Source organism: Podarcis gaigeae (genome assembly GCF_964106915.1).
Source record: "Podarcis gaigeae genome assembly, chromosome: W".
Classification (NCBI taxonomy): domain Eukaryota; kingdom Metazoa; phylum Chordata; class Lepidosauria; order Squamata; family Lacertidae; genus Podarcis; species Podarcis gaigeae.
The window spans coordinates 7679104-7693950 of record NC_139695.1 but is presented as its reverse complement, the minus strand read 5'-3'; the positions used below and the strand labels follow the sequence as shown (position 1 = coordinate 7693950).

Below are 14847 nucleotides of genomic sequence, written 5' to 3'. Positions count from 1 at the left end.
AACGACATTTCTGACTTGTGGGGGGGGGGTTCTTGTTTAATCACATAAAAGAAAGAAAGGAAGGTTTTTTCCCCCTCCCCCATCAGTCCCTTTGCCATACCGAGTCTTGGCGTATCTTCTCATGATTTATACTTGCTCCTTCGACTCTTCTTGTTTTATCAGAGATCTCTTCTGTTAGCAGTCTTTACTCCCCCTTCTTCCTTGAAATATGTGCATTCGCTTCATCCAAATTGTTTCTTTTGAAGTTCTTGCAGCTAGTGGCGCGGATCAGAGACGGCGTCCAGGAGCGCCAAAATCCCACAGGAGGGCATTGTGCCTAGTGCCCCCATCCCCACAAATTCGGGGGTGGTATAGGGCACAGCAGGCAAGGGCAGTCCCACCCCACAATCCGGGGGGGGGGGTAGGGAGGCTATTTACTCCCATCACAGCCTCCAAATTACCTCGTGTGGGTCGGAGAGATGTTATTGTCAGCCATCTTCTATTGCGCCCCTAGTGGCCCCTCCAGTACTTGCCTCTTTCAGGGTTGGGAACGGGGGGGGGGTGCATCAGGCATTTCTGCTCTTAACACATGCCCCCCTTTTTAGTCCATAGCCCCAACAAATGTGCTCTGCCCCCCCCCCCCTAGATGAAGGTTGTGGAAAACCGACGGTACCGGAAAGTGTTTGAGGATATTGTTCAGTTGATGGACAGAATGGAGAACGAAATCCTTCCCTCACTGGAGCTCAGCAGGAGGGAGGTAAAGATGAATAGGATCCTCTCCAGCCCCTTAAAGAGGGTTTGCTGCAAAAAGACCGGGGGGGGGGGGGAGAAGCCTGCTTTATATCATGTCAGGCCCTTGGCCCATCTAGCTCAGTCTTGTTTATACTGTCTCCGAGTGGTTCCCCAGGATTTCCGGGGGATCTCTCCCAGCCCTACCTGGAGATGCTGGGGATAGAACCTGGGACCCTTGCATGCAAAGCAGATGCCCTTCCACTGAGCTGCAGCCTCTTCCTCACAGGCAAATACTCCAGGGGTAGCTAGTGTGGTGCCCCCCAGATGTTGGACTACAACTCCCATCATCCCCAGCCAACATGGCCAGTGGCAATGGGAAGTTGCAAGTGCAGCAATATCTGGAGAGCCCCACATGGACACTCAAGAACAAACGTGGCCACTGTGTGGTGGCGTTTAGACCTGTTGCATGTGCAGTCCCCTAAATGAGAGCCCGGGGCCAAGGACAAACTTCCCCCTGGAACACGTTTCCTTGCCATCTGCTGAAGGCAAGCACTCTCTTTCCTCCCCCCCCCCCCCTTTTGCTCGGCAGTTTTCGTTTGAGAATGTGAAGTTCCGGCAGCTGCAGAAGGAGAAGTTCCAGATCACAAACAACGGGCAGGTCACCCTCCATTTCTCCTTTATCCCCAAGCTCAGTGACAACCAGTATTGTAAGCCATGGCTTCGCACTGAGCCCTGCGAGGGATACTTGGAGCCCAGTGAGTCATAGAATTGTAGAGTTGGAAAGGGACCCCAAGGGTCATCTAGGGAAGGCCTTCCTTTTCTCCTCCTCTTCCCAACCCTCCTCCATCAAACCTTGGGAGTTTTGTAGAGCAGGGGAGGCTTAACATTTGTGGGCTACATTGCCCCATGCTCAAGCCTCCAAGAGCCACACATCAAAGCAGGTGAGCCCAAAGTGTAAAAGTGTGTGTGACCAGCTTTAAACAAACACACACACAAATGAATTGAAGCCCCAAAATGCTGAAGAGTCCCAAAAAACCTTTTGGCATCGCAGGGAACCAGTGAGAGCAGTCCGTCAAAAAAATATTATTATTATTTTTAAAAATGCATATTTTTACGTTGTGGAGGAACAAAAATATATTGGGGAACATATAGAACTAGCCAAACTTTTAAAAACTCAATGAAATGTAGACTAAAAAAAAAAGTTACATTGGGGGTGCAAAAATCCTTTAGGAGACAAATAAATGCTTTCCCTTTTTATATTCTTTTGTTAGGATCACTTTCTCTTACCCCCCCAGTATCCTGTCACCATCTTCTGTGCAGCTGCTGCTTTGGAGGAATAGAGAGGAAAGTGGGGCGGGAACTGAGTCGCTTCTTCTCCTAATTCTTGAAGTTAAGGTTTCCTACATACACCTGTGAGAACAGGACGCTGTACTAGATGGGCCATTGGCCTGATCCAGCAGGCTCATATTGTGTCCTTCTGTTAAATTATTCACTATCTTAACTTTTAATTTACAAACAAACAAACTTGACTATGCCAAAGAGTGTATCTACCTGACCTCCTCCCGTTTTAGATGAGACGGTGGACATTTCCCTGGATGTGTACGTCAGCAAGGACTCTGTGACGCTTCTCAATTCAAGAGAAGATAAGATTGAGGATATCTTTGTCCTTCACCTTGACCCTGGCAAGGACTATTTCCTCACCATCAGTGAGAGCTACCTACCAAGCTGCTTCGGGACCTCCTTGGAAGCCTTGTGCTGGATGAGGCAGCTGATTTGCGAAGTTCCCGTCACCAGACTTATTGACCTGGTAGGGAAAGGGGTTCATTTACCTGGCAGGTTCATTTGCTGAATGTCTACCCTTCCCACTCTGCTTGCCTGCTTGAAAAACAGCTGCTCTTCCACTCAGAAATGTGTGGCCTGGGGGTCCTTCACTGCATTCAGCTTCAGCTCCTGTAGCTGTGCATTCGCTTCCTGTGTGCTGTTCATGCCCTTTGTTTGCCTTGACTGAGTCATCCCAGGTTCTGGTCCTCCCACCTGCCCTTTCGCAGGGCCACTAAACCGTGTGCATTTCCCTGCCATCTGCCCAGATACTGTTCAGCCAACGGGCTGTTTCTTTCTCTTCTCAGGGCCTGTGCCATTAACACACTTTGTTGTCTTTTCCCCACTTTTCTTTTGCTCTTGCCTTCCTCCTCTGATCTCAGGGAGAAGACAGCTTCCTAGAAAAGGTAAGAGTTGGTTTGCTATCCTCTAGATGTTCTTGTAGTGGGCTCAAATCAGGTACAGGCAACGCCCCGTTTACACAGGGGTTGCGTTCCAAGGTACTGTGCATTTAAATGAAATTGCATATATTGGGGACAGCATTGGAAAAGCCTGCAAACACCCTCTAAACTTCCGGAAACCCTTTTGAAAGGCCTTTTGAAAACCAGCAGCACTTGCCAGACTCCCTGCAAAACTCCTTGCTCCAACTCTCCACAGGCCTCAAAGGTCGGTGCAAAAGCTCCTGGGAGGGAGTCTAGATGCTGTTTCCATGCCACTTTGCTGCGTTTGTGCTCTTTGGGGGGACATTTTTGCCCCTTCAAGTGCCACTTCCAGCTTTGCGGCAGTGTGCATGTGCCCCGAACGCACGTAAATGGAGTTGCCTGTACTGGAAGGCACTTGTCATGGGACCAGTGGCCATGATCTTCGTTTTTTTGATATTGAGTTTCAGACCATATTTTGTGCTCTCCTCTTTCACCCTCAATAAAAGGTTCTTTAATTCCTCCTCACTTTCTGCCATCAAGGTTGTGTCATCTGCATATCTGAGGTTGTTGATATTTCTTCCGGCAATCTTAATTCCGGCTAGGGATTCATCAAGGAGACAGTGGTGACTGTCAATTTGGACAGCTGTATACATTTAGAATCATGGAGGATAGGTTTATCAGTGGCTATTTATTGCCACTATTATCATAAACCACATGCTTTTGATTACTAGTTTCTGGGGAACATGATTGTAATGGCTTTAAGGGTTGCTTGTGCGTACGTTACCGCCTCTGCGGGCTAGTTTGCCTGGTTGAGCCGTTTCCCTCTGGACAGCCCTCCACTCCGTGGCTGTTCAGTCGCTGGCAGAATCCGTCAGTGGGCGTTTCTTGAACCTCTTCCAGCAAAGAAGCTCTTTGACGCCAAGTCGCCGCCTACTTTCCCTGCGTGAAAGTCTTCTGCGCAGGGTGGGCATAGGCAGCGGAGGACTTGTGCTCTCCTCGCTGGTCTCTTGCGAAGAGTCCTGGAGCCTACTCTCCGCTTCCCCCATCGGCCCCCCTCTAGCCCTGGTGTAGCGCTGATTATCTTCCCCAGCCGGGGATTCGCCTCTCTCCCCGCTTGGCCCCTCTCCAGCATCGCTGCTGAGTCTCGCCTCCTCTGCTAGCTGCGATGGCAGTTCCCTGACATGTGGAGTTTGGAACTGACAGGGTTAAAACTCCGTGGTGTCCTGTATCTGGGAGGAGCTTGATGCAGAGAAGTGTGTCACAGTCTGTGTCACTGTTCAGACTTGCTTTCGCTTCTGGCTGACACGCAGCACAGCTTGGAGGCTGCGTGTGTGTGCTTTTGGAGCACAGAGAAATGTCGGAAGTTTCTGATGGGTTTACTGCTTTGTAAATAAACGCTACTAGAGATAAGAACCGAACTGTCTCTGGACTTGATTTATCCCTTATCTCACACGGACGCAGGACCGCTGCTACTCTGCTCTCCTGCCAGGTCAGCTCCCCAGCAGAGCCACGCAGGGAAGCCTGACTGGACGCAGGATTTATTTTCCAAATAAAACTCCCCCCCAGAACCCCCTCCACCCCCGGCCCGACCTTTGGATCCAACTTCGTCCCTGTCCTCGGCCGACGATGCAGGGAATCCCCAGAAGGAGCTGTTGCCATCCTCAGAGGATTCAAACCCCGCTTCCCACCCGCTCTGATCTCTCCCCGCAGGGTGGGCCTCACAGTCTGAATCCTCCCCCCCCCCCCGACGCTTCTCCTCCCTCCTCTTCGGAGGCAGGAAAACCCTCAAAGTCCTCCTCGACGTCGGCGGTGCCAAAGTGCTCCTCCCAGAACCTCGCTGGTGGTTGTGGTTTGTGTGGGAACCGACTGTGGAATTCTTCCACTAGATACCCGTCATGGATTGCTTCCGCGGGAACCCACGTGTCTTCTGACCGGGGCTCTTCCTCCCACGCTACCAAGTACTCTACCTTGTGCCCTCGCCACTTGGAATTGAGTATTTCCGTGGCTTGGTTGTGGTGTTCCCTCTCCTCTACCTGCGGGTGTGTGGTGACTTCTCCCTCCCGTCTGGGGAATTCCCGTCCCTCCCTGTACGGAGAGAGTAGGGACCTATGGAACACCGGGTGTAACTTCATGCTGTTAGGCAGCTTGAGTCTGAATGCCACGGGGTTCACCTGCTGAGTCACCTCAAAAGGTCCCAGCCACCTCGGCTGCAATTTCTTGCACCCTCCCTTAAAGGGTAACCCTTGGGTTGACAACCACACCCGCTCTCCCACCCGTATGGTCTCCCCTTCCCGACGGTGCTTGTCTGCCTGCCTCTTGTAGATTTCCTTGGCCCTCTCCAAATTCATCTGGAGTTGCTGGTGCAAGGCCTCCATTTCTTCCACAAACTGCTCTGCTGCAGGTACGTTCCACCCTTCCTACCCCCTTCCCGGGAAGGCCCTGGGGTGACACCCATAATTAGCCATGAACGGGCTCATTCCCGTGGACACGTGTTCAGCGTTATTGTACGCAAATTCAGCCAGCGCTAGTTTCTCTACCCAATCGTTCTGTCTCTTGCTGACGTAGCAGCGTAGGTATTGCTGGAGTATACTGTTCGCTCGTTCCACTTGCCTGTTGGTTTCCGGGTGTCTCGCTGTCGAGAAGCTCACCTCGACCTGCAGCAAGCTCATGAGCTTCCTCCAGAACCTTGAAGTAAATTGTTTCCCGCGAACTGAGATGACCCTCGAGGGAGCCCCATGCAACCTGAAGATGTGATCCACAAACAATCTGGCCGTCTCCTCTGCTGTCACCGCATGTGAGCAAGCTATGAAATGGCACATTTTTGTCAGTAGATCGACTACTACCACAACTGCCGTCTTCCCCCTTGATTTGAGCAAATCTGTCATAAAATCTATGGACACCACCTCCCAGGGTCTTCCCAGCATGGGTAAGGGTTCCAGTAACCCAGCAGGGGCCGCCCTCTCCCCCTTTGCCCTCTGGCAGCGGTCGCACCCCCGTACGTACTCCTGTACATCTTCCCTTACCCTTGGCCACCAGAACTGCCTGGTGATGAGCAGCATGGTCTTGTGCTGACCAAAGTGCCCCGCTGTTGGATAGTCGTGGAGTTGTTTGAGTACCCTTCCCCTCAAGGTCTCCCCCGGTACATACAGTGCTCCCTTATAGTACAGTACCCCTTCCTTTTCCTCAAACTCTCCATGGTTTTCCCTTCCTTCCCGTAGTTCCCTGATTTTAGTTTGGGCGAACTCGTCGTCCCTGGTGAGACCGGCTAGTTCCCGTTTCCCAACCAACACTCCCCCACACACCCATCTGTCCTCGGGGAACATGTGTCGGGCTTCCGGCGGTCCCTCTCCTTCCATGTACTCCGGATTCCGGGAGAGAGCATCGGCTCTCACATTCTCCTCTCCCGGCACATACCGGATCTCGAAGGAAAACTTGGAGAACTCTTGTGCCCATCGAATCTGTCTCTGGTTGAGTACTCGCTCAGTCCTCCAGTACTCCAAGTTCTTGTGGTCCGTGCAAACCTGGATCTTGTGCCGCGCCCCTATTAACAGATGTCTCCATCGGCGAAATGCTGCATAGATAGCTAGCAGTTCGCGGTCATACACCGTGTAGTTCTGCTCCGACTTGTTCAGCTTCCTCGAGAAAAAGCGCACGGCCTCCAGTCTTGCTGGGTTCCTGGCTGCAAAAGCATGGCTCCTATGGCCCGGTCTGACACGTCGGTCTCTAGCCTCATGGGTTTCTCCAGATCCACGTGCAGGAGCTGTTCTTCCAATGCGAACACTTTTTTCAGGCTTTCAAAGGATTGCTGGGCCCCTTCCGTCCAGGCGAACTTCTTTTTGCTACTGAGACAGTCTGTGATGGGTGCTGTTAAATAGGCGAAATTCTTGATAAACTTCCTGTAGACGTTGCTGAAACCTAGGAACCTCTGCACGTCCTTCCGGGTCTTTGGGGCCTTCCATTCCAGTACCGCCTGCACCTTGCTGGGGATCATAGCTAGGCCCTTGTCTGACAACTTGTACCCCAGAAACTCGACCTCCCTTGTGTGAAATTGGCATTTTTCCAGCTTGACCCACAACTGGTGCTTCTGCAGTCTCTTTAGCACTTCCCTGACGTCATTGACATGTTGCTTCTCATTGTCAGAATAGATTAAGTCGTCGTCCAAGAAGGCTACGCAGTTCTTGTACAGCAGGGAACCCAACACGTGGTGCATGAAAGCTTGAAAACAGGCGGAGCCCGACTGTAATCCGAAGGACATAACTAAGTACTCAAAGGCCCCCAGTGGGGTGAACATGGTGGTTTTCCATTCGTCCCCCTCCCTCATCCTGATCAAATTGTATGCTCCCCTGAGGTCCAGCTTGGTAAAAATTTTCCCCTGCCTCACCCTTGTTAAAATGTCGTCAATCCTGGGCATTGGGAAGGTCACGGGTTCCGATACCAGGTTCAAGCCCCTATAATCTACGACTAATCTGGGCTGATTTGTGTCTTTTTTGTCCACAAAGAACACCGGACTGGCCCCCACCGCCCTTGATTCTCTTATGAAACCTCTTTTCAGGTTCTTGTCAATAAATTCCCTCAACTCCTGCATCTCCCTGTCCGACATGGCATACAGTTTACCCACTGGCAACTGAGCCCCTGGGAGTAGGTTGATTTGGCAGTCAAAGGGCCTATGGGGGGGGGTAGTCTATCCGCCTCCTACTCGCTGAAGACCTCCTGCAGGTCAGTATATTGGGGTGGCACCTTCCCCTTTGGCTCCACAGCCATTCCAGCCACCCTGGCCACTGTCATCCTTGGGGTCCCCCCCATGCAGTGTTCCAAGCAGTAAGCTGACCCAAAGGTGACTGACCGCTGGTGCCATACCACTACTGGATCATGCAGTCCCAACCAGCTCATTCCCAGTATTATTGGGGGTCCTGACAGTGTGGCTACGTGAAAGGCAATGGTCTCTGTGTGCCTGGACACCCTCATTCTCATTGGTGGGGTCTGGTGCGTCACCTACCCTCCCAGAAGTTCCCTGCAGTCTATGGTTGTCACCTGCAAGGGGAAATCCAGAGGCAGCAGGTGGAGTTGGTGTTCCATAGCGAAACTCTTGCTGAAGAAATTGCAGGAACTGCCTGAATCCAGCAGCCCCTTCACCTTCACTGGGTGCCCATTTGGGAGTTCTAGCACCACTTCTAGGGCTATGGCTGTCCTGGGAGGGTCTGGTTGGGGCACTTCTATTGGTTGTTGGCTTGGCTGCTGCCCCCGCTGATTGGCAGCCAAGCTTGGCCGTTTCCCTGGGCCTGCTCCGTTTTCCCCTCCCCCTCACAGCCAGCAGCTCCCACCATCCCTTGCCAGGCCTTTATTTGAGGGCAGACCCTGGCAAAATGTCCTGGCCGTTGGCAGAGGAAACACTTCTTGTGGGCTTTCCAATCTTTCCCTCCCTCTTGCGCCCTTCCGTGGTGTTTCCATTGGCTCTGCCGGCTGGGAAGGCTGCCTTGGTATTTCAGGAATGCGGTAGTCATGGTAACGCTCCCCGCTCCCTCCGCCCTTCTCCTGAGCCCGGGCTTCCTGTCTTGCTCCAATCGCAAGCACAGCCTTGGTCAGCTGCTCCATCGACTGCGGGCGGGGCATGCGGGAAAGCTCATCCTTGACCGTTGGGGACAACCCCTCCTCAAACAACATCTGAATGGGTTCAGCGTCCAGATCCCACCCAAGCCGGTGGATCAACATCGCAAAGCGCGACCAGTACTCTCTAACAGATTGGTTCCCCTGCTTGCACCCCATCAATTGCCGTCGAACCACAGTTTGCTCCACTTCGCTTGAAAACATTGCATTCATTGCCTGAAAAAATTTCCTGACGTCTTTCAGGGCGGCATTTTGCGTTGCCATTAGGGGCCTGATCCATTCCCGCGCTCCATCCTCCAGATGCCCGACAATATAAGCCACCCTTTCCCCGTCATCCGCAAAATTATCATGCTGCAGTTCCAAAGCGTACTCTATTTCCGTCCGGAACGCGTTGTAGTCCTGGGGCTTCCCCCCAAACTTGTGCACTAGCCCCGGTACCTTCCTTGCGATGGGGGTGGGTCTGACCTTGGCATCCTGAGCCCTCCGTTCATCAAGCCTCGCCGTCAGCAGAGCCACATGCTGTTCTAAATCTCGGTTCCTCTCCACCAGATTCTGCACTCCAGCTGCTCGCTCCGCGCCGCCGGCTTCTCCAGTCTGACTCATTATGCTCCCCTGCCTGCCGCTGCGCACAAGCAACTTCAGGGACTGACGGATTGCTGTAATGGCTTTAAGGGTTGCTTGTGCATACGTTACCGCTTCTGCTGGCTAGTTTGCCTGGTTGAGCCGTTTCCCTCTGGACAGCCCTCCACTCCGTGGCTGTTCAGTCGCTGGCAGAATCCGTCAGTGGGCGTTTCTTGAACCTCTTCCAGCAAAGAAGCTCTTTGACGCCAAGTCGCCGCCTACTTTCCCTGCGTGAAAGTCTTCTGTGCAGGGTGGGCGTAGGCAGCAGAGGACTTGTGCTCTCCTCGCTGGTCTCTTGCGAAGAGTCCTGGAGCCTACTCTCCGCTTCCCCCATCGGCCCCCCTCTAGCCCTGGTGTAGCGCTGATTATCTTCCCCAGCCGGGGATTCGCCTCTCTCCCCGCTTGGCCCCTCTCCAGCATCGCTGCTGAGTCTCGCCTCCTCTGCTAGCTGCGATGGCAGTTCCCTGACAATGATGGACAGTGTTATTGTCACCCGTGTCCCTATGGACTCCCAAGGGCATGTGGTTGGCCATTGTGGGAACAAAATGCTGATCTAAGCTAGCAATGCTTCTGTGTTCTTTAGCATGCATCAGCTACTCTTGCACTAAGACTCTGATACAGTATGTGTCATTCCCCACACCAATACACACACTCTCTCTCTCAAGACAGGGGCGGGGAGTATTGGCGGCGGGGGGTGGGGATGAATTGGGTCCTAATCAACAGCTTCCCTGGGGATGAGAGGAAGTGGAGTTGGAATCAAATTCTCCATCCTTGCCAACTCCTTTTAGTGATGGGCTGCTTGCCATTGCTGTGCTCCTAAAGCTCTCTTGCTCCCCCCTCCTCTCTTTCTCTTTCTCTTGAATGTGGTAGCTTGAGATAGAACTAACCACCCTGAACATTTCTGGAGAGGAAGATGGGAAGGAGGCCGGAGGCATGGTTCACCAGCTGCTGTGTGCTGCATTGCCCAGACAAAGTAGTGGGCTGGGGCTCCAGCTGTTGTTCAGTTTCTACCACTGCCTCTGCAACGTGTTCTAGACAAGGGGTGGTGAACATGTGACCCCATCATCTCATCATGCTGGCTGGGGCTGCAGCCCATCAACCTATGAAGGCCCATCCATGTTCTGTTGCTGTTTTTGTTACTTATTTCCTGCCCTTCACCCTAAGGTCCCAGGGCAGGTTCCAACAATTTAAATAAAATGTTAGCCAACCCTCATGTCCACAGCTGCATATTTAGTAAGCTTTTGGGTGAACTGCACATCCGGAGTGGGAGGATTACTAGCTGCATATTAATAGGGGGAGGGGGAGCTTGGATTTGGGGTGCAAGCAATTTGTTTTTTGTTTCCCCACTTGAGATGCTTGTTGTGGCTAGGGCCAGGTGATATGTTAATTTATATATATTTTCAAATCAGCTTGAAGTCTATATAGTGATACTGGTTGCATAATTTTTGACCTGGCAATATATTGCGAATCATGATGTGTGTGTGTACTATGCAAAAAAAAACAAAGTGGGGGGAAACTGTGAAGCCAGACAATGCTTCTCTAGATTCCTGCAGCTCCTGTGCACTCTGCCGGTTCAGCTTTCCCCTGCCCTCCTGCAGGGGGCAGCAAATCACAAGAGAGCAGGCGCCAGCAAAAATCACAATGCGGGGAAAACCGTGAAGCCAGCCAATGCCTCAACATAGCTCCATCTTATTTTAGACATTGTGATATATTGGTGTATTGCAATGTTTAGCTAGTGATATATCACAGTGTTGAAAGCCAGATATCGCCCAGCCCTAGTTGTGGCCTCAGAAGGCAAGACTTGTCCACCCAGCTGGAGCAAGGAAAGAATGCATACAGGCACACATTCTGTCAGGCTCTCATGCCAGTCCCGCTTGTCATTGGACCTCCAGGAGAAGCAGTTTCTGGATATAGTACCCCAAGATGGTGATGACTCCACTGAGCAGCCTTTGCACATACCCAAGGAGATATGGCTTTTGGTGGACCACCTCTTCAAGAATGCCTGCCACCAGGTGAGCTGAGGGGGACTGTACCATTTAAAGGATGGGTGTTGGCCGGAATCCAGTACCAGTTTTGGGGTGTGCAGGTTCCAAACGTCACAATTTATTTATATCTTAGCTACCAACTCGCTCTTACAAACTCCTGCTGTGAGTATAGTGGCACCTTGGAGGAGCGGCAGTGGGTGGGACATCCAGCATACGGTATTCCTTAGAACAGCTCAGAAAAACCCAAGTGTTCACAACCATTGTCTGTCTCTTCCTAGCAAAGTGGCTCTCTGAGACTCGCCACTAGAAGAAGCGGGGAATGATTTCACTCTCCCATTGCCCAAAATCATGAGAGGGGTAGTAGGAATGCTACTGTGGAAAGCAGGAGGTGGGATACAATTCTCAGCCTCTTGGTGATGGGCTTCTCTCCATTGTGGCATTCCTCGACCTCACATTATGCACCCCAGGGCTGGATTGTTCTTCGTGCTATCCAGGATGTACCTCATCCCTTCCTAACGCATGGGTGATACTCTGCTTCAGGAGGACCTCTTCCAGACCCCGGGGACGCAGGACGAGCTGCAGGAGATAACTGAGTGCCTGGACACCAGCATTCCTGAGACGATCCGTATCCTCTTTGGGGGACATTGTTGGGGAGCAGGGCTGCTTGGTGGTTTTGTTTAGCTCTTGGCTGGAGTGGACCTCACTTTTATATCCCTGGTGGCTTAGGTTCCTAGGCCACCCCATCCTTAAGGCTCTGGGACACATCAAAATGAAATGCCCACAGTAAAGTCCAGTCATGCATCCAAACAACTTAACAGCTTTAACCCCCATTTGAAAACATCAGCCTGGCTAGATAGAGCAGAGGTGGGGAATCTTGACAGGCCCGCAGCCCCCACATCTAGCATCATACGTGGTATCAGGTGTGGAGACAGGTAAAGACATGGCTGCAAAGGAGCTTCAAGGGTGCATTCAATTGTTCTTTGGCAAGCAGGGTTTGTTGACCGCACTTTTGGAGTTGACCACCAGTATTTGTTGTTTGGATTGAAACCATGCCTGCAGAAGGACATTTCCTCGGCAGATCAGCTTTGCAGGCGGCTTTGTCAAGAGGGGAGGTGTGGGATAATTACAGTGGGGTGGCTCAGTTGGTAGAGCGTGACACTCTTAATCTCAGGGCTGTGGGTTCAAGGTCTACCTTGTGCCAAAAGGGGGAACTTGCAAGGTGGGCCCAGATGTATAAGGACCAAGCTTCTTGCTTTGGACCAGCCTGGGAAGGAGGCAGGCTGCAGGTAACAGGACAGAACACTTCCCTTGCCAGGCTGTCAATAGCTGGCAGTGACCACTTGGTGGCCGAAGCTCTGCTCATCTTCCTGGAGGCAGTGCCAGAACCAGTCATTTGCTATGAACTGTATCAGCTCTGCCTTGAGTGCTCCCATGACAGCCACCTCTGTCGCCAGGTCGGCCCCAGAGCCCCATCTCTTCCTGGCTGGTCTGTGGTGTGTACAGAAGCATAGAATCAGAAGGGATTTCCAAAGGCATCTAGTCCAAATGTTGCCGCGAGTAACAGGAAATCCACTAAAACATCCCTGAAAGCCAGTAAATCGGCACACTGGCAGGAGGGCTAGTCTGGTCTGGGAAGCCTTGTTAACTGCAGAGGTTGCTGATGTTTCCTTTGATAACCATCCCTCTCGGTTGTGGAGGGGGGTGGGGTGCGCACATGTTGTCTTTTTGCTTTCTGACAAGGAGTTGTAACAATAGCCCACCTTTTTCAGTGAACCTCGCTTCAATTTCCAACACAGGAAGCGGCCATATACTGAATCAGACCCCTGGGCCATCTAACTCAGTATTGTCGAAATTGACAAGCAGTGGCTCTCAAGGATTTCAGACAAGGGATGTTCCCTACCCTACTTGGAGATGCTGGGGGTGGAACCTGAGACTTTCTGCATGAAAAGCAGAGCAATGGCCCTTCCCCCAAGATATTTCAGTTGGTAGAGCATAAGACTCTTCATCTCAGTGTCCTGAGGTCGAGCCCCACCTTAGGCATTGCAGGGGGTTCGATTAGTTAACCCTCGTGGTCCCTTCCAACTCTACAGTTGTATTATTCCCCAAAGTTCCCAGCAGAGTTCTAGTCCAGTTACCATTTTAAAAATTATTTTTTTAATGCCAGGTCTAAACCTGCAAACATAAAAAGTACACTGTGCTAGTGATCCATGCCCCTCCTCTAGCAAAGCTCTGCATTGAAACTCCAAACTGCCCCTCCCTGTCTTGCAGGTGATCTGCCAGTTGCCGCGGTCGCACCAGAACGTGTTCCGCTTCGTGGTGGCTTTCCTGCGGGAGCTGCTGAAATACTCTGAGAGCAACAACGTCAGTGGCAACATGCTAGGTAAGGCCTGCCTGTCCTGGCTGGGAGCTGGCCTTCCTCCTGCTCCCGCCTCCTCTCATGCAAATGTTTTCGCTTCCCTGCAGCCACCCTCTTCGCCAGCCTCCTGCTACGGCCTCTGCCCAACGTTCTGTCGAAGCAGAGCCCACAGGAGCGTCAGCGTGCCATCGGCTTCCTCCTGGGCTTCCTGCTGGGGGTGGATGACTACGAAAGGTGCCAAGCGTGACTGGAGATGAAGTTGGGAGGGAAGAGGCAAGGCCCAGCCTCTGTTCTCTGGTGCCTGCCTGTGAGGGGTGAGGGTGCTGATAAGCTAGTAAAGCAACATTCTGGGCTTCGCGCCATCTCTTCACAAGATTTATTGTTCTACTTCAAAGCCGTTTACGAGAGATCAAACACATACATTCATACTCAGCTATCCAGATGAGTCATCTGACTTTCGTCTGTGACGCTGCCAACAAGCCCATTCCCGGAAATGACGCTTCCTTTTCGTTTTGCCCTGTGAATGGCTGGGTCCTGCTTTAGGCTCCCCCCTGCCAGTTTCCCCCTCTGACGAGGAAGAGACGCTGCTGAATGCCGGCTTGGGCTCTCTATATTTGTCTCCCTCCCTCATGGTTTCCCCTGCAGCCTCCAATTCCCTGACACTGCCCTTCCCCTTGTGCCATCTTGCCATGTGCCAGCTCCCTTCCTTGTGCTTCGCCCTTTCCACCTTTTCCTCTTGACTCCTGACTCGGTTGAACACTTGGTTTTCCACATGGTTCCAGGGCATTAGCAGGATAAGGGTGCTTTGGGAGGGACCCTGTTAGAGGACAGTCATTCCCCTGCCCATCCTACTACCACTGCTGCTCTCAGTCCCTGTGCAGTAGTCCACTCTCTCTCCCCTTCTGCTGCAGCTGAGCATGTGATACTCTTGGTGGGTACAAGGCATAAGGATTCCTAGCCTGTCCTGGGATTGCAGGACCTTTTTCTCTGTTTCCAACAGCCAAATCTCGGCAATTCTAGGCGGATGACAACCCTACCCACTTGTGCCAGATTGCCTGGCATACATTACAAGTATCTAGTCACTGTGGGAATGTTCAGGGGTGCAGGAGAGGATATATTGACTAATTATATCCTTATCCAACTTGTGCTAACAAGTTCCCAAAATATCAGCAGAGTTTATAGACATTCCCCTTTAAGTTTGCAACGGTAACGTGTGCACAGGTTCGCTAGAACCTCTATAATAATTACTCTGGTAATTTCCCCTTTGTTCCCTCTTAAAATACAAGACACGACACAGTCTTTATAAAAGTATAAAAGAGTTTACTCACGT

The 14847-nt window shown here is 51.9% G+C and overlaps 1 protein-coding gene across 1 annotated transcript; it reads left to right on the top strand.

Annotated features, from left to right (window-relative positions):
* Positions 1–625: 625 nt before the first annotated feature.
* LOC310836070 (inositol polyphosphate 5-phosphatase OCRL-like) lies at positions 626–13764 on the top strand (the record flags this gene model as incomplete). The annotated part of the gene is made up of 9 exons (XM_083720995.1): positions 626–736; positions 1301–1466; positions 2283–2518; positions 2913–2936; positions 11069–11188; positions 11702–11786; positions 12488–12615; positions 13430–13541; positions 13625–13764. 9 exons carry the CDS (start codon positions 626–628, stop codon positions 13762–13764), a joined length of 1122 nt encoding a protein of 373 aa, XP_083577121.1.
* Positions 13765–14847: the final 1083 nt, after the last annotated feature.